This window comes from Molossus molossus, unplaced genomic scaffold, assembly GCF_014108415.1.
Source record: "Molossus molossus isolate mMolMol1 unplaced genomic scaffold, mMolMol1.p scaffold_m16_p_22, whole genome shotgun sequence".
Taxonomy (NCBI): Eukaryota; Metazoa; Chordata; class Mammalia; order Chiroptera; family Molossidae; genus Molossus; species Molossus molossus.
The window spans coordinates 16,514,792-16,539,816 of record NW_023425358.1 but is presented as its reverse complement, the minus strand read 5'-3'; the positions used below and the strand labels follow the sequence as shown (position 1 = coordinate 16,539,816).

The following is a 25,025-nucleotide window of genomic DNA, read 5'->3' as shown; positions in this document are numbered from 1 at the left end:
TGTGGCTCAGTTGGTTGGAGTGACGTCTCGGTCAAGGGTTTGATTCCTGGTCAGGGCACATACCCAGGCCGCAGGTTCGATCCCGTCAGGATGCATGTGGGAGGTAACTGACTGATGTTTCTGACCCTTTCCCTTCTTCACTAAAATCAATTAAAAACAAAAATGAAGAAAGGCAAGAAAATGGTAACTCCAGGGTTCTGGAAGTTAAGAGTCATGCAGGCCTCTGGCTATAGAAAGGGGGGAACTGTGGCTGTGTCTGGGTTCAAAGGGACCAGTGATGGAATACAACAGGAGCTAGACTGTGTAAAAACACAGGCCATGTGCCCTTGGCTATCACTAAGGCTGTTTCCTCCTCTGTAAAAATAGGAATAATGGTGCCCATGGGGTTGTCCTGAGCTTCACAGAGAATAAAGAGCTGGGACATGGCAGAGTACTCCAGCTGATGATCAAAGGAAAGGTTTGCTCCCTGCTTCCTGGTAAAATGACATCCCAGGTAGAATGTTCCCTCCCAGAACCTGCAGGCGTGGCTGACAGGGCAGGCCTGGTTTCAGCTGGTATCATTACAGGCAAAGAACTTGGCTGATCAAAAAATAGTATCAGATGGCCTGGCCCGGTAGCTCTGTTGGTTAGAGCATCATGCCGATACATACACCAAGGTTGTGGGCTCGATCCCTGGTCGGAGCACATACAAGAAGCAACCAATAGCCCTGGCCGGTTTGGCTCAGCAGTTAGAGCGTCGGCCTGCGGTCCTGAGAGACCCGGGTTCGGTTCCCGCTAAGGGCACGTACCTCGGTTGCAGTTTGTCCCCGGCCCTGGTCGGTCGTGCGGGTGGCAGCCACTCGATGTGTCCCTTTCACATCGATGTTTCTCTCTCTCTCTCTGTTCCTCTCTCCCCCCCGGCCCCCCACTCAACCTAAAAAAAAAAAAAAAAAAAAAAAAGAAGCAACCAATATATCCAACATAAGTGGAACATCAAATCGATATTTCTCCCTCTCTCTCTAAAAATCAGTAAAAAAAATTAAGTGTCAGTGACCTGGGCTGAGTCACTACCTTAGCAGCCCACTGTCCTGGGGACTGAGAGGGAGGTTTCTGGGTGGAACCCTTCAAGGAAATGGCCTAACGCCACCCTCATTAGTTCCATGAACTTGATCAAGACAGACAGTTCGCTCTTTTGTTGTATGTGGATAATATCCCTCTTTTGGGGCTGATATAGTACATAGAGGTGATGTCCCCTCCCGAGACACCCAATAATCTGGACTCCAGCTTTTTCTACTCCTCTTTTGGAGGTTAGGCATGGAGAGAGGGGCAGGCAGAAACTTTGGGAAACCAGAGGCCGTAGGACCACAGCCCCAGCCACCTGTCCCATACCTCTGAGTGCAGGCCCCTGGCACTGTCCACCGCCAGTAAGTAAGAAACCCACACAACCAAACCAGTGTTGGAGAGCATTTTTATTAAGGGCAGCAGAACGGGATTGCAGCATCTTAGAAAGAAAGACTATTCTCTGCCATGGGGGGCAGGGGCAGGGAGGAGGGGGAGGACCCGGCCCACTTAGTTTTGGTTCAGGCAGGTGTGTAATTCCTGAGTGGGCTCAGGTCAGTGTTGACCAACTCTCCCCTTCCCCAGAGGACCCAGCTTGGTTGGCAGTGGAGCTGCCAGGGCTCCACGGTGCTCAAAGCCTGCTCCAAGGGCTCAGCTAACACCCACCACAACTGCTTTAGACTGGATGGAGCACGCAACCCAAGTTCTAAAGGAGGGACCACCCATGGCCTTGCTCTCCCAGGGCCAGGCCTCTCCTGACCTGCACAAACCATGGGGTGCAATGCCAGGGCTGAGAGTCCCCTGAGAGGCTGCCAGTTTTAACAAAGGTACCTCCTGTGGTAAACAGAGAAGTGAGGGGTGACAGGCAGGCAGAACTATGCTGGTAGAAACATGAAGCAATGGGACAGTTCCCAAGAATGGCAATAACTTTGGGTTCAGAGAAGCAACGATGGTGGCTTATTTGAATAGCTTTGGACAGAATTTGGCATCTTGTTACAAATCTGTGTGTGAGTGAAATAAAGTCCATCATCACCTTTCTGCTAATGAAGAGATAGATGAGGAAATGCTGGCCCAGCTCTCCTGGGCACATGGGAGTCTCCAGAGCCTGCCCCTTGAGTGACACACTATACAGGGGCCACGTGCTTGACAACCAAACAATGTTATGCTGCCAAACCCACCCATCACTCCCATTTCTGAGCAGCTGTCTCACTGGTCACAAGCCCTGGAAAGATCTCAAGTTTTAGAACTAAAATTAAAACAAAGCAAAGTTTCTTTCTTAAGTCATTTCTCCACAGAATCTAGTACCCCAGAGGGCCAAGAAAGGAAGCCTCCAATGGCAGAAGTGGAGTTGGTGACTCATGGCATTTGGACCATCGGCTTCCTCTGGGTGTCAATGAATGACACGTATTCTCTATTTCAGGGATAGTCCCACTTGCTTTGAAAAAAACATTAATATTCAAATCCTTACAAGTTCATCTGAGGATAAATTCTATGGTCAATTTTTATTTCTACAAAAAAAGGCAGTCAAAACAATATAAAACACATGTAAAGGATATTGTTGAGTGAGCTTCAAGTGGAGCTTGACTCTGCAAAGGCTGTGAGTCCAGAGGGAGAGGGAAGGCCGTCTTGCTCCTGGGCTGGCGTGGCCAGCTGCTTCGAAGGAAGAGGCCAGCAGGGCACTGGTGACCCCAGACTGGTGCTGGCTATAGCGGAGTCCTGCCAATTCCAACCCGCAAAGGGTCAAACCGTGCTGAGGGAGGGCTGAGGTGGGGCTGCTGCACTGAGGTGGAGAAAGGGCTCCGTGGCACATTCGGATGGAGCTTGCTGACAGGTGAGCGTGGAAATTCAAATGGACATTCTGGCTTTAGCGTTGTCTGCAATGACCAGCACTTCTTCTAAAATGGCTGCAGGGAGGAACGCCAAACTTTGACCTCAAGGAGCCTCTTTGATGAGAAATTCCTCACACAAGTGCAGTGTCCTCTGGCTGGCAGGCCCTCCCCTGGGTGGCCACAGACCTGATATTGCAGGGTCTCCGCAAGCAGGCCAGGCTGGAGTTCAGTCACACACACAGACATCAGGGTTGCCATTTAATCAATGTTATAATGGTAACATTGGCCAGATTTTTACATAAGAGCTGGGCTTCCCTTTTGACAGTTTTTTGTTTTTTTTGGTGGTGGTGGTAATTTGCTTATTTTTTAATTAAAAAAAAAAAAGAAAAAAAAAAAAGGATGATATAAATTGGAACCAGAAGAATTTGAATGAACTCCCACACTAGGCAGTGCAACATTGGAGAAGAGAGGCCACCAGACAGGACAGAGCTGTCTCTTCTCCTTTGTGGAGGAGGCAGGGCTTGGGTCCGGGGAAGTGAATGAATGAAAAATAAACTGAATGCAAGAAAGTGGGAGTTGTAAGGGCACGGGAAGAGAGGGAACCACAACCTTTTATTTTAAACCTTAAGGTCTAAATGTAAATTGAAGATTTGGGATAAATTTGGACAAGAAAAGAAACACCATTTTTTAGAGGAGATTGAAGCAGTGATTTTTAAAACAAAGAAAGCAGAACTAGAACATCTTAAATTTTTAATCCTTTCTTTACAGGTTACCTAAGACCACTTTTGATTAAGAAAACTGTAGAAAGTTAGTAACTGCCACAAGCAAACGCCAGGTGGTGGCCCGTGTCAATTTTCCACAGAGTCCTGCTTTGCGGGGTGTCTGAATGCACTGCTCGGGGTCTCTGCTCACACTTGCTGGAATCAATTGCGGCAGATTTTAGTCCACAGGTCGCTTTTCCCCATATTTCTTTGTAAACTCTTCAGCATTCTTACAGAATTTTTTACGGTCCTTAGAGTATTCTTCAGCTAGGTCAGCCCGAAGTGGGTGCTCGGGCTGGGGGTCATTCACCAGTGCTATGAGGGACTGGATTACTGCCAAGAAAAGGAGAAGGCATTGCTGGTTACAGTAGTTTCCGAAAGGGCCCAGGCAAGATATGCAACTCTGACTCTCATATTGATTTATATTTATGTGCTTCTAAGACAAAGCAGCCTCAGATTTATCCAAAATTCTAACCACAAGCACTTTAACTTTCCTCTGTAATGAGGAGAAAGTGATGAAAAACAGTCAACAGTGGATAACTGTTCAGAGTGATGCCTCCTCCTCCTCCAGGAACCTTCCTGAATTGACACCCTGAAGTTGTCCCAGTCCCTAGTCACTCCTACCCTTCCCCCAAACTCTGGAGACTTCAGGCCTGGATCTTTTTCTCATGCTTCTCCAGGTCAGGACTGGGTGATGTGTTCCAGAACTGTGCTCAGTTCAGGGTAGTTTCAATGAATAAGTGAATGAAGGGGGCATGACAGGCCTGCACCATGTAAATGCATAATAAGCCCACTCTGGAAGACCCTGATGAGCTTCTGAACCAGCTGACAAAGGTTCATTTGATCACCATGTCTAACCACTGGGAGGTTAATCCCCAGTGGCATTATACTGTCCATTCCAGAGGCAGAAGTCACACTGATGGCTTGGGGTGGGCTCTACAATGCTCTCCTAAAGAGCAGTAAATCCTAGATGTGCTGGAAAGCTAGCCCTGGGACAGAAGGACCATGAGGGGACTGAAGGTAGGGGAGGGAGATTGAGGCAGAAGTATGGAAGGTCCAGGATCCCCAGGCCTCTTCAGAAGTGGGGTGCACACAGCCATACGTTCTCACATACACTTCCACTAACCCTAGTACCCCCAGAATGCTGCATTACTTCCCACTGCCACATTCCTAGTACCACATGCCTAGCAAAAAGGCATCTCTCCTCTGGATTGCTGATACCATGAATTCCTATATTGGGGTCCCATGTTTTTCCTTGCGCAGGGGCCATGCTAATCTCTGTATCGTTCCAATTTTAGTATATGTGCTGCTGAAGCGAGCACGGGTCCCATGTTTTTCACAACAGCATTACAAGGAATGGATTCCAATGCTAGTGCTGCCTGAGTCATGCACAAAGGCATAACCAGTCAATAGCACCATGCTGAGTGAGGGGAAAAAGCACAAAGTACTCCTGGACAGGCATCTAAACACTACCTGCCCCCACTTCCTCCTATTAATGCTACCAGATGGTGAGACAGGGCAATCAAGGGTTTCTGTGACCGTGGTGGGCACAGGTGAGGCAGCAAGATAAAGGCAGGAAGGGTGGCCCTACAGGGATGATGTGGCCAAGGTTGAGTGAGGAAGGAGGAAGGCTGGGCAAGGAGGGTGTACTGTGAATAGCAAGCAGGGGTGAAAGGCCTGAAGTATCTCGTAAGGCCAGGGCAAGCTCTAATTCAATCTCCATGACACCCTCAGGGGCAGACATTATCACCTCCTTTAACATACCATCTGCAGTATCTATAAGAGGAAGCACACCCTGGAAGTACATTTTTATATCTTTTATCTCCAAATGTATCCCTTCTATATTTGATTTTTGCCTACCTGAGCAGAAATGATGATAAAGCTACTTTGTTTATTCCTATTTCCCCAACTTCAACCTCTGGTACTCCACTGGTTGCCATATATCCACATATAGCCTAAACAATAATTTACTTAATGTATTTCTCGAAATTTCACTTATTAACATATTTTTAAAAGGAAAAAAAAAAACCGTTAGTAACTCAAATGGAAAATCACTTTTACTTGACATAAACAGAAGGCATGCATCAACAAAAGGACAAGGAAACACTGGTTGAAATAGTCTCAGAAAAACACTAAAATAAGCACCAAAGGCTTCCTCCTGTCCAGCCAGGGGAGGCGACCATACTGGGACAAACACTCTTCCAAACAGTACCTTTATAGCTTCTCTAAAACCCTGTCCTCACCCCTAACCAAGTGACTATGCTGGTTAGAGCATGGTCCCATACACCAAAAGATTGTGGGTTTGATCCACAGTTGGGTGTGTATAGGAGGCAACCAATTGAAGTTTCTCTCTTACGTTGATATTTCTCTCTCCCCCTTCCTCTCTCTCTGAAAGTCAATAAAAATAAAAAACTGCCCTCAGTTTGCTGGCCATGTACTCCAAGATTCTTCATCCTTCATTCAATGCTACTTATAACATTGAGGAATAGAGTGAAGAAATAAAATGGAGTCACTATGGTCATGTTGCTAAATTATTAAAATAAAGTAGGCTGATGCCCAGCCAGTGTGGCTCCGTGGTTAGTGTTGTTCCATGCACCAAGAGGTCCTTGGTCTGACTACTGATCAGCGCACATGGCCGGGTTACTGGCTCGATCTCCAGTACGAGGCATGTAGGACGCAGCCCAAGGATGTCTCTCTCTCTAAAAATCAATAAAACATATTAAAATATATATATTTTTTATATTTATATTTATTTTGTTAATCCTCACCCGAGGATATTTCCCAATTTTATCTTCAGATAGAGTGGGAGGAGAAGGTGAGGAGGAGGGAGGGCGAGAGAGAGAAAAACATCAACATGAGAGAGACACATGGATTGATTAACTCCCCCACAACCCTGCCCAGGGCCAGGGACCAAATCAAAACTGAAGTACGTGCCCTTGACAGAATTGAACTCGTGACTCTTTGGTCTGTAGGCCTATGCTCCAACCGCTAAGCCAAACCGGCCAGGGCAAAAAAATTATTTTTAAAACACACACACACACAAAACAAAAACAAAAAAATAAAGTACGCTGAAGTATGAGGCATGCTGTAACCAATCTTAAACTTTTAAACTTATGCCAATACCTGAATGCATATCAGATTGCTGTTTATCAATAACTGGACATACATCAAACCTTCAGATCACCATCCAAATGACTTTAAGAAGAAATTGTTCCATTGTCCAGACCACTGGACACCTGAAAATAACCTTCTTGGACCAATCCTGCCACTAAGAATGTAGGGCTGATTCTTCTCAGGAATATACTTTTTACTCTCTAAGAACCGTCTCAGCTTTTCTTTCTCCTTCGAAACATTTCTACCTTTTGCCCAGCCGTGTTTCCAGTTTGCAAACTCTAAAAAGCTTGAATAAATCTTCTAGCAAAGCAAAGCCTCTTTGCTCTTTTTAACTTCTACAGCATAAATAGGTGGCTTCTAGACTTTTTCCATAATTAGAAATGGTATTGTAGCAGAAATGCTGCTACATTAGCATTTCAGGAACCCCACAGGATTGAATGCTTTGGGATATGAGGGAGCACTGATGAGTTTTCAAGTTTTCCTGCCCACTCTCTGTTATGGATACTCAGGCTCTCGGCTTTTTACTACGATTATATCTTAATATCTAATGTATTAGTATAAAATCATTTGGTAATTATTATGACACGCTTTTCAAAAGATACTCACTTTGCCCTGGCCGGTTTGGCTCAGCGGTTGGAGCCTGTGGTACAGAGAGACCCGGGTTCGGTTCCTGCTAAGGGCACGTACCTCGGTTGCAGTTTGTCCCCGGCCCTGGTTGGTCATGCGGGTGGCAGCCACTCGATGTGTCCCTTCACATCGATGTTTCTCTCTCTCTCTCTTCCTCCCGCTCTATCTGAACAAAAAATGGAAAAATGTCCTCGGGTGAGGATAAAAAAAAAAAAAAAAAAAAGATACTCACTTTGCCGTTTGTTATTTGTCTAATTCTTTCCTGAGAACTTACTTTTACTTGTTTCATTTAAAAAAGAAATTTTAAACGTTATTTATTTTTTAGAGAGAGAGGAAGGAAGAGAGACAAACCAATGTGAGAAACCAATCAGCTGCCTCCTGCACGCCCCCTACTGGGGATTGAGCCTGAAACCCGGGCATGAGCCCTGACCAGGAATAGAACCAGGACCTCTCAGTCCATGCGACAACATTCAACCACTGAACAACACTGGCCAGGCAAAATAAACTCTTTTTAAAAGTATACAATTAGCCCGGCCAGTGTGGCTCAGTAGACTGAGAGGTCCTGGTTCTATTCCCAGTCAGGGCACATGTCTAGGTTGTGGGCTCCATCACCAGTAGGGGGCGTGCAGGAGGCAGCCAATCAATGGTTCTTTCAAATCGATATTTCTATCTCTTTCTTACTCTTCCTTCCTCTCTAAAAAAATCAGTAAGCCCTGGCCTGTTTGGCTTAGCGGTTAGAGCGTCAGCCTGTTTGGCTTAGCGGTTAGAGCATCAGCCCGTGGTCCAGAGAGTCCCAGGTTCGGTTCCCGCTAAGGGCACGTACCTTGGTTGCAGTTTGTTCCTGGACCCAGTTAGGGTCCTGTGGGTAGTAACCAGTCAATGTGTCTCTCTCACATCGATGTTTCTCTGTCTCTCTCCCTCCCTCTCTCCTTCCCACTCTGAAGATAAATGCAAAATAAAAAATAAATAAATAATAAAAAATCAATATAGCCCTGGCCAGTTGGCTCAGCGGTTAGAGCGTCAGCCTGCAACCCAGAGAGACCCGGGTTCAGTTCCCGCTAAGGGCAAGTACCTCGGTTGCAATTTGTCCCCTGGCCCTGGTTGGGTCATGTGGGTGGCAACCACCTGATGTGTCCCTTTCACGTCGATGTTTCTCTCTCTCCCCCCCTCCCTCCTACTCTATCTGAACAAAAATATATATATATATAGAAAAAATGTCCTCGGGTGAAGATGAAAAAAAGGAAAAAAAATCAATATAAATATATTTTTAAGCCCTGTCCGGTTTGGCTCAGCAGTTGGAGCATTGGGCCTTGGACCAAAGATCTCGGGACTGATTCCAGACAAAGCCACGTTCCTTGATTGTGGTTCTGTCTGACTCTGGGCGGGGTTGTGTGGGAGGCAACCAATCAATGTGTCTCTCTCACATCGATGTTTCACTCTATCTAAAAATCAATAAACATACCCTTGAGTGAGGATTAAAAAAGAAAAAGTAGCCCTGGCCAATTTGGCTGAGCAGTTAGAGTGTCGGCCCGTGGACCAGAGAGTCCCGGGTTCAGTTCCCGCTGGGGGCACATACCTCAGTTGCAGTTGGTCCCCGGCCCCGGTTGGGGTCGTGTGGTTGGCAACCAGTCGATGTCTCTGTCACATAGATGTTTCTCTCTCTCTCTTCCTCCCTCCCTCCCTCTCGCTCTATCTGAAGATAAATGCACACAAAAAAAGTCCTCAGGTAAAGATAAAGAAAAAAGTATACAATTCAGTTGTTTTTAGTATATTCACAAAATTGTGTGACACTACCATTTAACTCCAAAATATTTTCATCGCCCCAATATAGGAATAATACTGACAGCCCTCTTGGGCAGCCAGCCCCTATAAAAGGTAGCAAAACACTTTTACTTGTGTTCATCTCCTGCAAGCCTCTCTACTCCTGGTTGTCACAACACGTCCTGTCCAGTCCACCTCCTGACCCCTTGGGGTTAGGGGTCTGGAAGGACTTCGCCTCCACAGACAAGGTGTTTAATACACACAAATTGGCAAGGGCTTTGGGAGTTGCATGAGGGGCTGACAAGGCATTCCTGCTACAGGATTCCAACACAGAGCTAGAGATTTGTATAGGGGGTAAAAAAAAATCAGGCATGTACACTTAAGAATAACTTTGTCGCCCTGGCCGGTTTGGCTTAGAGGTTAGAGCGTTGGCCCATGGACTAGAGAAACCTGAGTTCGGTTTCCGCTAAGGGCACATACCTTGGTTATAGTTTGTCCCTGGCCCCGGCTGGGGTCGTGTGGGTGGCAACCAGTCAATATATTTCTCTCAAGTCGATGTTTCTCTCTCTCTCTCCTTTCCTCTCTCCCTCCAGCTTTATCTGAAGATAAATGCAAAAATGTCCTTGGGTGAGGATTAAAGAAAAAAAAAAATATATATATAAATTTGTCAGCCCTGGCTGGGTAGCTCAGTTGGTTCGAGCATCATACCAATCCACCAAGGTAGTGGGTTTGGTCCCTGGTCAGGACACATACAAGAATCAACCAATGAATGCATAAATAAGTGGAACAACAAATCAATGTTTCTCTCTCTCTAGAATCAATTTAAAAAGAAAAAAGAAAAAAAACAAATAACTTTGTCAAGTTTTTATAAACATCAACTTGTACATGATCAAGTGCCAAGTCGATTGGAGATCTTTCCATTTTGACTCAGCATTTAGTACCCACTCCTCTTGGCCAGTTTAGCTCAGCGGTTGAGTGTTGGCCTGCAGACCAGAGAGTCCCAGGTTCAGTTCCTGCTAGGGGCACATACCACGAAAAAAAAAAAAAAAGAGTGTTTAGTACCCACTCCTTTCTACAACTTAGTTGTGCTGAGCCTGAGGCTGAACTTTCCATGTGAAAGCTTTTCAATTCCATCTTGCAGGGGTTCCACTGAAAAATGACTATTTATATCATTCACTGGAAAACCATCTGCAGCCCCATAAAGTCTAGCCTTATCTATTTTCTTTAATCTAAAAAAAACTTATAGTGGTTTGGCTGGTTACTTATAAGAAGCCACACAAAATATGAAGTTAGAATGTCAAACGTTAGTTCTGGAATTAGGAAATAAAAACTAGACACAGTCCATAATAAAATCTAGTAACTTCCAGGGGACAAGAGGGAGGCCAATAACAGTAATGAATTAAGTACCCTCCCCCATCCCTGCCAATGAACATGTATATTTACACAGAGACATCCAGACACATGGACACATCAAATTCCAGGGAGCTCCAGGCCCACTAAAGCCAACTATGTGCTTCCTTTTTTTGGTTAATACTCACCTAAGGATATTTTTCCAATGATTTTTTCATAGAGTGGGAGACAGGGAGGAAGGGAAACACTGATGTGAGAGAGACAGATCGACTGGTTGCCTCTCGCATGACCCAGACCAGGGTTTGCACCAGCATCCCAGGTGTGTGTCCTTGACTGAGAAATTGAACCTGAGACCCTTCAGTCTGCAGGCTGATGCTCTAATGGCTGAGCCAAAACAGCCAGGGCCTGACTATGTGCTTTCACTGAGGCACACAGTCCTCGAGTCTGACCATATCCCCATCCCCACACCACCCACTGAGCCACTGGCTTTCTGCTGCTGCCGACCAGATAACTTTGGCTTGTACCTTGTTTTAGTCTGGAAGGCCCTCTTCAACCTCCCTTCTTCCTTCATGTCTGAGTATACATACTAACTGCTGTGTGAGGCCACTTTATTTTTTCTTTATTGCTTTTTAAAGAGAGAGAGAAAAACTGATGAAAACACCGACTGGCCGCCTCCTGCATGCCCCCACTGGGGACTGGGCCCACAACTGGACCTGTGCCCTGACTGGGAATCGAACCTGAGACCTCTTGGTGCATGGGTTGATGCTCAACCACTGAGCCACACCGGCCGGGCTGTGAGGTCATTTTTTTAAATTTATTTTTATTTTTAATTTTTATCCTCACCCAAGGACATTTTTCCATTTTTGTTCAGATAGAGTGGGAGAAAATGGGGAAGAGAGAGAGAGAGAAACATTGGCACATGAAAGGGACACATCAAATGGCCACCTCCTGCACAACCCCAATGAGGTCGGGGACAAACTGCAGTCGAGGTATATGCCCTTAGCAAGAACGAAACCTGGGCTCCTCTGGACCGTGGGCCGATGCTCTAACCTCTGAGCCAAACCAGCCAGGGCTGTGAGGCCACTTGAACCACCACTCCCCCTTCCCTTCTGTGGCAGTCCATAATCCTTCATGAAAACTCCCAGGGACATTGCCTACCTCCCTCATTGCACTGGTACCAAGTACTAGGCTGGTCTTTCTACATGTGTCTCCACTGGTCTGCGAGCACAAGAAGGGTCCCCTCAAATACCTGCGCAGGTCAACAGGTTGACTGGGATGTAGCATGTCCATAAGAATTGGTGAAACCTCAGCTGCACTTGTGTGTAACCTAGAGCTGGACTGTGTGTGACATGGCATTAAAAGGCACTGAGGAGCCTTTGTCACACAGCAGCATCCCCAGAAGAGCACCTTTAGAGGAGGACATAGAAGCATGCCTTACCTTGGTCAGTTTTCGTTGCTGGCTTCCAGTTTTCAGCACTAATTACTGGCAGACAGACCTGTCCCTTTTCATCGATGTTGGGGTGATAGATCTTTGTTTTAAATGTGATCTTCGGTGGTTTGAATGGGTACTCTGCTGGAAAGTTGATTTCGATTCTGAAGGCCCCCTTATCATATGGAGGGTTGTCCTGCAGGGAAAGAGATCAAAATGAACATGCCATGGTAAACAAATCTGCAGCTGAGACAGGAATGTTCCATTTACTGAAAATTAATTGGTTTCAAGTGGTATATCAACTGAAGCTTTGTCACTTTTAGGGCAATTATCAGTCAATCAGTATTGCTAGAGCAAGATGTCTGCTAAGCTGTAAAAAGGTCTAAGATTGATATGTTCTGGTTTGTTTTCTTTAAATAGACTTTATTATTATTTTATTTCTCACCCGAGGATATTTTTCTATTTCTCATCAGATAGAGTGGGAGGGAGGGAAAGAGAGACAGAGAGAAACATCAATGTGATAGAGCCACATCGACTGGCTGCCACCTGCATGACCCAACCAGGACTGGGGACGAACTGCAACCGAGGTTGTGCCCTTGACGGGAATTGAACCCACGACTCATTGGTCCACGGGCTAATGCTCCAACTGCTAAGCCAAACTGGCCAGGGCTAGACTTTATTTATTTTTTATCCTCACCCGAGGACATTTTTTTCCATTTTCCGTTCAGACAGAGTGGAAGGAAGAGAAAGAGAGAAACATCGACGTGAAAGGGAAACATCGAGTGGCTGCCACCCACACGACCAACCAGGGCTGGGGACAAACTGCAACCGAGGCACATGCCCTTAGCAGGAACCGAAGCCGGGTCTCTCTGGACTGCAGGCCGATGCTCCAACCGCTGAGCCAAACCGGCCAGGGCTAGGCTTTATTTTTAAGAGTCATTTTAGTTTCATAGCAAAACTACCCTGGCCCTCAAGTGCACAACCTCCCCAACTATCAACATTTTGCAAGAGTGAGGTATATTTGTTACCACTGATCAACCACAGTGATACATCATTATCACCTAGACTCCATATTTTATTTTATTTTATTTTTTTAGAGCAAGAGGGAGGGGTGGTCGGGGAGGGAGAAAGAGAGAGAAAGAAACATCGATCAGTTTCCTCCTGCATAAGTTCCAACCGGGCCAGGGATTGAACCCGTAACCTAGGTATGCACCCTGACTGGGAATCAAACCCATGACTCTTTGGTACATGGGATGACACTCTAACCAATCCATACAGCGAGAGCAGAGACTCCGTATTTCACATTAGGGTTCACTCTTGGTGTGTACATACAGGTTTTGTTTAGTATCACACACTACATTTGGAATCATACTGTATGTAACCATTTCAGACGGGCTTCTTTCACTTAGCAATTTGCATTTAAGGTTCCTCCATGTCTTTACATGGCTTGATAGCTCATTTCCCTTTAGCACTAAATAATACTCCACCGTCTGGAAGTACCGCAGTCTAATTATCTCTTCATCTACTGAAAGACATCTTGATTGCTTCCAAGTTTTGGCCATTATGAAAAAGCTACTATAAATACCCACATGCAAGTTTATATGTGGACATAAGCTTTCAACTCCTTTGGGTAAATACAAAAAGCATGACGGCCCTGGCTGGTTTGGCTCAGCGGCTAGAGCCTTGGCCCGAGGACCAATGAGTCACGGGTTTGATTCCGGTCAAGGGCATGTACCTCAGTTGCGGTTCGTCCCTGGCCCTGGCCGGGGTTGTTCAGGAGGCACCCAGTAGATGTGTCTCTTTCACATCAATGTTTCTCTCTCTCTCCTTCCCCCTCCTTCCCACTCTATCTGAAGATAAATAGAAAAATATCCTTGGGTGAGGATTGAAGAAAAAAAGTGTGAATGCTGTATAGCAGGGTACAGGTATGCTTAGTTTTGTAAGAAAATGCCAAACCACTCTGGACAGTGTGGCTCAGTTGGTTGAGGATCGTCCCATGGACCCAGAGGCTGCTGGCTCAATTTCCCAGTCCCAGGTTGCGGCTCCATCCCCAGTGGGGGCATTCAGGAGACAGCCAATCAATCTTCTCTCTCTTAAATCAGTAAAAACAATTAAAAAAAAAAAAGAAAGAAATCACTAAACCATCTTCCAAAGTAGCTGTACCATTTTGCATTCCCACCAGTAATGAGAGCTGCTCACTGTCACATTTTCACAGTATTTAGAGTTGTCAGTGTTTTAGGTTTGGGAACATCCCCAAACATGTATCAATAAAATGGGATTAACAGTTGTCTGCACCCAGAGTTGTTCTGATGATGAGATAAGGCTGTTAAGTCCTATATGCCTGGTCCATGGGCAAAGAGCTCAATAACAGGGGGCAGGACAGGGCAGGCCTCTCTCTATCCAGAGAACTTGGTGAAACTCCTCTTAGCTTCTGTGAGCCTCTGTCCTCACCTGGGACTCTGTGGATAACCAAAGGAGGAGCTCAAGTGTGTGCAAATAACAGACAATTCTGTCCGTTAGTGATTTTTGTTGAAGGAGGTGTCAAAAAATTAAATACAGGATATATCTTCCAGTCTAAAGCTCCACATGTGATTTTTAGACATTTTAGAGCTAATTTATACTGTGGGAAGGCAGCTCACTATATATAAGGGACCTTAATGAGAAAACATGGTTTTGTTGTAGAAAAATATTATACAACTAACTTTTCAGCAATTTACCTCAAAAAAAAAAAAAAGTGACATCAAGTTGCAACACTATTTCATTACCAAACTAACCAAAGATTTCACACTTTTATCTTTACACACAACCCTGACCAGTGTTTTTCTGTTATTCCTTCCTTTATTTGGATGCCTTGAATTCTCTTCTGATAATATTGCTGTGCCAAAGAATCTTCTGAAATATAATTTTTTCTGATAATTTCACAGGTTCTAAATTTGTTCATTGACTTTAAATTTCACTTATATCTTCCCTGAAAGTGTTGTAGGTGATAAGCCTAACACACACATTTTATTTTTATTTATTGTTTGTTAATCCTCACGTAGGATATTTTACCATTGATTTTTAGAGTAGAAGGGAGGGAGGGAAGGGAGAAACATTGATGTGAGAGAGACACATCGATTGGTTGCCTCCTGCACGACCCAGACCGGAGCCAGGGATCAAACCCGCAGCCCAGGTTCATGCCCTTGCCTGAGAATCAAACCTGATACCCTTTGGTCCTTGGGCCGACGCTCTAACTGCTAAGCCAAACTAGTCAGGGCCTAATACGTACATTTTCCCATTTTTGTTCAGATAGAGTGGGAGGGAGAGAGAGGAAGAGAGAGAGATAGAGAGAGAAACATCGACATGAAAGGAACACATCGAGTGGCTGCCACCCGCTTAACCCAGACAACTGCAACGGAGGTACGTGCCCTTAGCAGGAACCGAACCCGGGTCTCTCTGGACCGCAGGCCAACGCTCTAACTGCTGAGCCAAACCGGCCAGGGCCTAATACGTACATTTTAAAACTTCAATCAATCCATGCCTAAATTTTTTCTTCTTCTTTTTTTTAATCCTCACCCAAGGACATTCTTTTCCATTTTTTGTTCAGATAGAGTGGGAGGGAGAGAGAGGAAGAGAGAGAGAGAGAGAAACATCGACGTGAAAGGGACACATCGAGTGGCTGCCACCCGCACGACCAACTAGGGCTGGGGATAAACTGCAACGGAGGTACGCGCCCTTAGCAGGAACCGAACCTGGGTCTCTCTGGACCGCAGGCCGACACTAACCGCTGAGCCAAACCGGCTAGGGCCACGCCTAAATTCTAAGACACTTTTCATCCACATTCCCTTTATATAAGAGTGACTAGTTTTAAAGTGTTTATTATAATATTTATTTTATAAACAGTATGGTTAAGATAAAGAAAAATAATTTTTGCACCACTTCTATGTTAAGAATCCACATTTCCCTGTATTTGCTTCTAGCCATTACATGCATACATATAAGATTTGATTATTTATCAAGCACTTATATGCTAGGTGTTTTTCTGCCTCATCTCCAATTCATTCCCCCTGCATGCTGTTATCATCCATAATTGAAGAAGCATCTGTCTGGGCCATCCTTGTCACCTCTGAGGGAAATGAGGGCAATAGGGACTGATGCAAATGTGATGATGTTCATGCTGTTTGCTGCTACATGAGTGATAAATTGTCTCTTGACTCTGTCTGAGAAGACTCGTGTCTTTTTCTGGCATCCAATAAGATGTGGAAAGCTACCATGTTAGCTAGCATATAGGATAAAAATCTCAGATTCTTCACACTTCTTGACCCAAGGCACAAAGCTATTTTGTGGCAACTAAGACCAAAAGGAAGCTCTTTCACACATGACATGAAACCACTCAGGACCTTTCACCCACATTTTACTTCTAACCTTGTGGTCAAATAACATCTTTCCTTCTCATTGCAACTACTGAAGAATCCCAAGACCCCACTGCACCCCATGTCTTCCATCACTCAAGTTAAGATTCCAAGTCCTGCCCTGGCTGGTTTGCTTCAGTGGTTTTAGTGTCAGCCTGTGGTCCAGAGAGACCCGGGTTTAGTTCCCGCTGAAGGCATGTACCTTGGTTGCAACTCGTCCCCACCCTGAATGGGGTCATGTGGGTAGCAACCAGTCTGTGTCTCTCTCACATCAATGTTTCTTTCTCTCTCTTCCTCCCTCTCACTCTATCTGAAGATGAATGCAAAAATGTCCTCAGGTGAGGATAAAAAAAAAAAAAAAAGATTCTGAGTCCTTCAACCATCCCACAGAAGTCAGTGTTATTTATTAAAAATTTTTTTTCCTTTATTTATTTTAGATGGAGAGGAAGAGAGAGACAGAAACATCGATACGTCACTTCCTGCATGCCCTCCACAGGGGATTTGGCCCACAACCTGGGCATGTGCCCTGACTGGGAATCGAACTGGCGACCTCTTAGTGTATGGGTCGATGCTCAATTAATAAGCCACACAGGCAGGGCCAGAAGTCAGTTTTGTGTCACTGCTTTCCCTGTTACACAGTGAAGACACCACACAGCTTCTTTTGCAGCCACAGAAGAAATCAAACCAATTCTCTCACTCCCTGACTTGGATTGTTGCCACACACGTCCCCATGGTGTGTGCACAACTGACTGACATCACATACAGGACTCATGGCTGACAACGCAAACGGGTGGCTCCTGGTTTGAATTTACTGAACACGCTGTCCCTTCTTCATTCCAAGCAGCAGACAAACTAAAAGCTCTGTGCTACTTCTTTTTGTTTTTAATTCACTATAAATCTTTAAACATTTTAAATTATGAACATTCATAAATACAAAGCTCTGCCTCTGTGTCACTTCTGTCCAGCTTGGTGGTGACCTCTCAGCAGCATCCTTTCCCATGGCTAATCTTTTTTTCACCCAGCAAATGAACAAAGCCCAAGTTTTGTCGCCACAAGGATGTCTAATCCAGACCTGCCCCGCTGGCTGCTTATCCCCCCCCCCCCAAGTTCAGCTGTTTTGTTATAGGGGGAACAACATGAGGTAGTCTGCTGTGTTCTGATTGCTCCAGGCTGGTTTCTATGCTCTGAAACCTTCATGGTCCACCCTAGGATCTTGACAAAAGCCAAGACAAGTTCTAGGTCTTCTGAACACAGACTCTATCTTCTTACCTTTTGTAAACTGTCAAGCATTTTAATCTATCTTTTCTGAAAGCAAGCTTTCTGATTGCCTGAATCACAAAATCTGCTCAATTAGCAGATTCATCTTATGGTAACTTTGCTTTCTTTTTAAAAAAAGTTTTTTTAATTGATTTTAGAGTCAGGGGAGAGAGGAGAAAGAGGATGAGAAGAGAAAAACATTGATTTGTTGTTCCACTTATTTATGCATATATTGGTTGCTTCTTGTATGTGCGCTGACTGGAGAGCAAACCCACAACCTTGGCATATCAGGATGACGCTCTAACCAACTGAGCCACTTGGCCAGGGCCTCTAACTTTGCTTCCTAAAGATGATTTCTTTGTACTGTTTTCAACAATTTGCTCTGTAGGATCATTCATTCATTCATTCATTCATTCAGCTTTTTGAACTTATCTCTAATGCTGAATGTATTACAGATATCCCCCTCCCTTTCCCCCCATTGACCCCCTCCTCCCTGTTCCCGCCTTCCCCACATTATTGCCTGTGTCCATTGGTTATATATATGCTGCAGGACTTTTCTTTTTTTTATCCTCACCCAAGGACATTTTCCCATTTTATCTTCAGATAGAGTGGAAGGGAGAGAGGGAGGAAGAGAGAGAGAAACATTGATGTGAGAGAGACATATCGACAGGTTGCCACCTGCACATCCCCAACCAGGGCCAGGGACAAACTGCAACCAAGGTACATGCCCTTAGCGGGAACCGAACCTGGGACTTTCCAGGCCGCAGGCCGACGCTCTAACTGCTGAGTCAAACCGGCCAGGGCTATGCTGCAGGACTTTTCATAGTACAACGAATATTCCAACATTAAGGAATTCTATCACATTCCCTTTGAAAATAAATATTAGTGGAAATAAGTATTTCTAGAACTGGTTTACCAATCTTTCATGACCAAACTACTCTCTGAATTATATCTAAATTTAAAATCACAATCTCCATTAACTGAATTCAACAAGGAACTTGTCCTCCTCTGAACTTATGTACCTCTCACAGCATAACTCAGTTTCCCCTCACGAATGGAAGCAGTTTGCCCTGACCAGTTTGGCTTAGCGATTAGAGTGTCGGCCAGCAGCCTGAAGGGTCTCGGGGATGATCCCTAGTCAAGGACATGTACTAGGGTTGCAAATTTGATCCCTGGCCCCGGTTGGGAGGTAACCAACTGATGTCTCTCTCTCACACTGATGTTTCTCTCTCTTTCTCCCTCCCTTCTACTCTATCTAAAAATCAACGGAAAAATATCCTTGGATGAAGATTAACAACACCAAAAAACGGAAGTATCTTTATTATTATTTTTCATAGAAATATACCATTTACACCAAAATCGTAGTATTAAACCTTCCATTCCCCAGGATAATGGCTGTTAGCCCCAAGCTGCAAGATTATGGTATGTTCTCTACCCCATATATAGTACTCACAGAGGCTTTTTACTCTAGATATCTATATATACTACCCATATGTAGTTATAAAACTAGACTCATGGATTCCGAAGACTCTGTCACAGGGGTTCGGAATCAGACATCAGCCGGCTAATAAACAGCTCTTATTTGGACTTAAAAAACAAAAAACAAAAAAAAACTAGACTCATACTATCTATATTTTCATAACTTCGCTCATGCTGCTATCTGTTGTCTTCCAGTCTGCAATGCAGATGTTGCTCTCTTCTGTTAGGCCATATTGCGTTGTGGCTTTTGTTCATAAAGCCTGTCCCTGGCTTGTGAAAGCTCAGTAGCTTCCAGAACATGAAGGCATAATCCCAGTACCCTAAGGCTGGCAGCAAAATTGTTTAAAAAAAATTGTTTTTCTTTATTGATTTTAGAGAAAGAAAGGGAGAGGGAGAGAGAGATAGAAACATCGATGAGAGAGAACATCAACTGGCCGCCTTCTGCTTGTCCCCCACTGGGGATTAGGCCCAAAACGCAGGCATGTGCCCTGACCGGGAATCAAACTGGCGACCTCTTGGTGTATGGGTCCACGCTCAACCACTGAGCCACACTGGCCGGGCAGCAAAATTATTTTTATGTGTGGCCCTGTGTCAGAAAACAGAGCTTCCCTTATTTTTTCACAGCCATTACAGTTACAGAAAGGGAGTAGAAGCTACAGAAGAACTAGCAGAGCTCTGGTCAGTTTGGCTCAGCAGTTAGAGCATTGATCCGCAGGTTTGATTTCTGTCAAAGGCACATACCTGGGTTGCAGGTTCGATCACCAGCCCCAGTTGGAGTCATGCAGGAGGCAACCAATCGATGTGTCTCACATCAGTGTTTCTTTCTTCCCTCCCTCCCTTCCACTCTATCTAAAATCAAGGGGGTGAAGAGAATCTTCGGATGAGGATTAATTAAAAAAAAAAAAAAAAAGAATTAGCAGAAAACAGGAAAGACAAGGCCAGTGTTGGGCCGGAAGAAGGAGGAACATGGCTTCTACTTATGGCCAGAAGGGAGGGAGGGAGGGAGGGAGGGAGGGAGGGAGGGAGGGAAGGAAGGAAGGAAGGAAGGAAGGAAGGAAGGAAGGAAGGAAGGAAGGAAGGAGGGAAGGAAGGAAGGAAGGAAAGGATATGGTGATGATTTGGGGTACAATGGGCTACACAAATGAGGAAGAACACAAAAAGGAAGGTGAGAGATCTGAATTACAAATGTAGCTACAAAAGGTGAAAGGAGGAAACCAAAGCCTCAAACGCACTCCTGGAGGCAGGGCTAAAGTTGAGGGAAATCTTCCTTCTTCCTTGACCAAAAAAAAAAAAAAAAACCTCTAACAGTGAAGGAGCTTTTAATCTGTGCCAAGTCCTTTTTATCAAGAATACCACATCAATTACGAGAACAGAAAAGGGGGGATGGGGGGAACCAAAACTGCCTCACAGATATCCAAATATTCTAATTTCAGCAAGTTTTTAGGTTTTGTTGCTAGTGGGGAGGAAAGTTTTTAAATTGAGGTGAAATTCACAAACACAAAATTAACTATTTTAATGTGTATAATTCAGTGGCATTTAGTGAATTCATAATGTACAACCACTTCTCTCTAATTTCAAGACCCCCCCCCCCCACCCAGTTTTATTGAGACATCATAATTGACATACTCCTCTGTTTAAGTTTATGGAGTACAGCATGATGGTTGGAATTATGTATATTGTTAGATGGTGGCGAAGGTGCCCTGATGTTCTGGTGGAATCCTTATAGCATTCTGATAGCTGCATTTTGATTATCTATGTTCTCCATTCGTCCAGGAGATTCCTGAAAGCAGGAATCTGAGGTGTCCTCAGAACCAGCCCTTAAACATTTGCTAACTGAACTGCTAACCTATCAGATTCTATTCTTGATGAAAAATTATCAAAACCAGTGTTTATGTTATTCTTTTGAACACAACCAAGAATGTTAGCTCTCAGAATAATGGTTTAACATACCTGGAACACAATGATCCCAGAACCTAGAACTAACCTGGAATTTGTTATACAGAAGAGAAAACATTTCCACATCTGCAGTCACAGCTTACAGCCGCTAATAAAGTAGGAGGTATGAGAACCTCATCACCAATCTAAGTGATAGGAACTCAATTCCAGGACATTCACATGGAAATAAAACAATTTGTAAGGGAAAAAAAAAATTGATCTTATTGCTTTTAAAAATCAAAGCTATGTCCTGGCCAGTGTGGCTTGGTTGGTTGGAGCATCGTATACAACAAAAGGTGGCAGGTTAGATACCTTGTCGGGTGTGCGAGGGAACCAATCAATGATTCTCTCTCACATGGATGCTTCTCTCTCCCTCTCTCTGAAATCGATTTAAAAAACAATAAATCAATGCTAATTACAACTGAATAATTTTTAAAAATAAGCCAATTTAAAAATGGGCAAAGTACATGAAAACACATTTTTCCAAAAAAGATATATAAATGGCCAATAAGCACATGAAAAGATGTTCATCACCTTAGCCATCAGGGAAATGGAAATTAAAACCACAATAAGAAACTACTCTACACCTACTAGAATGGTTGCAGTCAAAAAGACTGACAATATCTTCTGTTAGCAGGATGTGGAGAAACTGGAACTCTCTTACACTGCTGGTTGGAATGTAAACGGTACAGTCACTGTGGAAATAGTCTAGCAATTCCTCCAATGGTTAAACATAAGGTTACCCTATGACCCCCAAAATCCCACCATATGACCTAGTAAATACCCCAAAGAAATCAAAACATATGTTCACATAAAAACCTGTACATGAGCCATGGCTGGTGTGGCTCATCAATTAGTGTCAGCCTGCGAACCGAAGGGTTACAGGTTCAATCGTGGGAGAGGCAACCAATTGCTGTATCTCTCTCGTATCAATGTCTGTCTCCCTCCCTCCCACTCTATCTAAAAATCAATGGAAAAATATCATCGGGAGAGAATTAAAAGAACAAAACAAAACAAAAAAACCTGTACATGAATGTTAATGGCACCATTATTCATAATAGCCAAAACGTGGGAACAACCCAAATATCCATCAACAGTTGAATGAATAAAAAAAACTATAATATGCTCATTACAGTGGAACATTATTTGGCAATAAAAAGGAACGAAGTATTGATACATGCTACAATATGAATGAACCTTGAAAATATTATGCTAAGAAGCCAGATACAAAACGTCATATACTGTATGATTCTATTTATACAAAATATGCAGAATAGCTAAATCTAGAGACAAAATAGATTTGTGGTTTCCTAGACATGAGGGGATGAGGGTGATGGTCGAGGGGGGATTCTTTTGGGAGTAATAAAAAGTGTTCTAAAATTATGGTGATGGCTGCACACCTCTGTGAATATACTAAAAGCCATTGATTTGTATACTTTAAATGGGTGTAATGCATGGTTTGTGAATTTCAATAAAACTTAAGAAACAGGGACAATTCCACACAAATAACACACATACAGACGCCAAAATGCAGTTTGCCATGAAATCCCATTGGGAAACACTGCTCAAAGAGAACTACAAATTCAATTACAAACTGTGGGGTACCTACTATATGTAACAGAGTGCTAGGAATAGGAAATGGAGGGAAAACATATAAAGGTCTCTACCTGAACCAGACTCATTGAGATAGATATGCCACACATTCAACAAAGCAAGTCACATTGCTAGAAGTGACCACATAGAGGGGGCACAATGCTGCTGGGGAGAGGAGGGGAGATCTTCCTACACTGGACAAGTCTACTGTACTGCAGCAGCAATCTGACAGTTGGGCAGAGAGCCTGACAGAATCTAGGTCCTTACATCACTGAACTGCTATATTAACTGGCCCAGAGTACCCACCACAAAAAACTGTTATATGGGCCTTCTCGACATTATCACCCCTGCCACACACAAAGAAAGGAGGCAATCAGCACAGTAAAAGCCTTTGCCATTCCATTCTCCACAAAAGAAGTCTAGTCTAAAAATAACCCTTTCTTGCCTGGCCATTGTGTTTCAGAGTGAGTGGATTGACTGTCGTCCCATGGACTGAGAGGTCCAGGTTCGATTCCCAGTCAGGGCACATGCCCAGGTTGTAGGCTCAATCCTCAGTAGGAGACATGCAGGAGGCAGTCAATCAATCCATATTTCTCACATCGATGTTTCCTTCTTTCTTTTTTGAATCCTCACCTGAGGACACTTTTTTCCATTTATCTTCAGATAGAGTGGGAGGGGGGAGGAGAGAGAGAAACACCAATGTGAGAGAGGCACATTGACTGGATGCCTCCTGCACAACCCCGACCAGGACCGGGGACGAACCACAACTGAGATACGTGCCCTTGGCAGGAACCAAACTTGAGACTCATCAGTCTGCGGACCGACGCTCTACCGCTGAGCCAAAATTGCCAGGGCAAACCTGTGACTCTTTGGTCCACAATTCGATGCTCTAACTGCTGGCCCAAACCGGCCAAGACTCACATGGATGTTTCTATCACTCTTAATAAATAAATAAATAAACAAACAAACCGACCGACCGACCTGACTGGTTTGGCTCAGTGGTTAAAGCGTTGGCCCGCAGACCAAAGAGTCGTGGGCTCAATTCTAGTCTAGGGCACATACCTCGGTTGCAGTTCTGTCCCCGGCCCTGGTCAGGGTCATGTGGGAGGCAACCAATTGATGTGTCTCTTTCACATCGATGTCTCTCTCTCTCCCTCACACTATCTGAAAATTAATAAAAAAATATCCTCGGGTGAGGATTCAAAACAAAACTGTGGACCCCAAGAAGATTCATTAGATATATATGATATGAACCCCAAGAAGGAATTTATCTGCTGAAATGTACTCCCCATAGTCAAGAGAGGGCCCAAACTTTGAGTAATAACAGTTCAGTGACCATTTGCTGACAGGAACACCTCACATACTCTGTACACCAGAAAGAACTTCAGACTGACATCACTAGGCTATAGAAAATTTTCAGATCCATTATAATCTTAGGAATCATCATCATATATGTGGATTGACTGAAATGTTGTTATGCAGAAAATGACTGTAATATGGCCTTTAATGAAATCCACTCATTCTTGATTAAAAGAGAAAAATTTAGGGAGTGACATCAGTAAAATGGCAAAACAGGCATCTCCAAACTCCTATCTCCTTTTCCACAGAAACATAAATAATATATATATTGCCCGGATAGAGTGGCTTAGTTGGTTGAGCATTATCCCATGCACAGAAAGGTTGTTGGTTTGATTCTTGGTCAGGGTACATGTCTGGGTTGTGGGTTTGATCCCTGGTTGGGGAACATATGAGAGGCAACTGATCGCTGTTTCACTCTCTCTCTCTCCCCTCTCCACTTCTTCCTCTCTCTAAGCATGTTCTCGGGTGAGGATTCAAATAAATAAATATTGCCCTGGTCAGGTGGCTCAGTTGATTGGAGTGTCATCCAGTACGCCAAAAAAGTTACAGGTTGGATTCCTGGTCAGGGCACATACCTAGGTAGCTGGTTCAATCCCCAGTCAGGGCATGCATGGGAGGCAATTGATCAATGTTTCTCTCTCACATCAGTGTTTTATCTCTCTCTCTCAAATCAATTAAAAAATATGCGTGCGTGTGTGTGTCTGTATACACACACATAGCAGAAGCTGTCAGACCGACTTTGTCAGAACTCTGGAAAACAGTCAAAGGTTCAGAGCAACCAAATGAATGCAGAATCAAGAAAAAAGCAAGTAAAATCTTTGCCACTTTTTTTTTTCTTCCATTTTTTGTTCAGATAGAGTGGGAGGGAGAGAAAGGAAGAGAGAGAGAAACATCGACGTGAAAGGAACACATCTAGTGGCTGCCTCCCGCACGACCCAACCAGGGCCGGTGACAAACTGCAACCGAGGTACGTGCCCTTAGCGGGAACTGAACCCGGGTTTCTCTGGACTGCAGGCCGACACTCTAACTGCTAAGCCAAACCAGCCAGGGCACTTTTTAAAAGTCTTTTTAAAAATTTTTTCTTTATTGATTTCATAGAGAG

General features: G+C 44.2%; 1 protein-coding gene and 1 non-coding gene across 4 annotated transcripts in view; both read right to left on the bottom strand.

Annotated features, from left to right (window-relative positions):
- Positions 1 to 1,445: 1,445 nt before the first annotated feature.
- UBE2L3 (ubiquitin conjugating enzyme E2 L3) overlaps positions 1,446 to 25,025 on the bottom strand; it is a 56,452-nt gene continuing 32,872 nt past the window's right edge. For 2 of the 3 annotated variants that reach the window (XM_036276571.1, XM_036276570.1), the window contains 2 exons: positions 11,919 to 12,105; positions 1,446 to 3,961 (listed from right to left, as the gene is read on the bottom strand). In XM_036276571.1, coding sequence (XP_036132464.1) covers positions 3,807 to 3,961; positions 11,919 to 12,105 — 342 coding nt within the window. In that variant the 3' untranslated portion in view covers positions 1,446 to 3,806. The remainder of the gene's footprint in view (positions 3,962 to 11,918; positions 12,106 to 25,025) is intronic. The other variant, XM_036276569.1, reaches the window with a different exon arrangement.
- Positions 4,846 to 4,950, bottom strand: LOC118640458. The gene has a single exon (XR_004961378.1). It is a non-coding gene; the product is annotated as a U6 spliceosomal RNA (small nuclear RNA).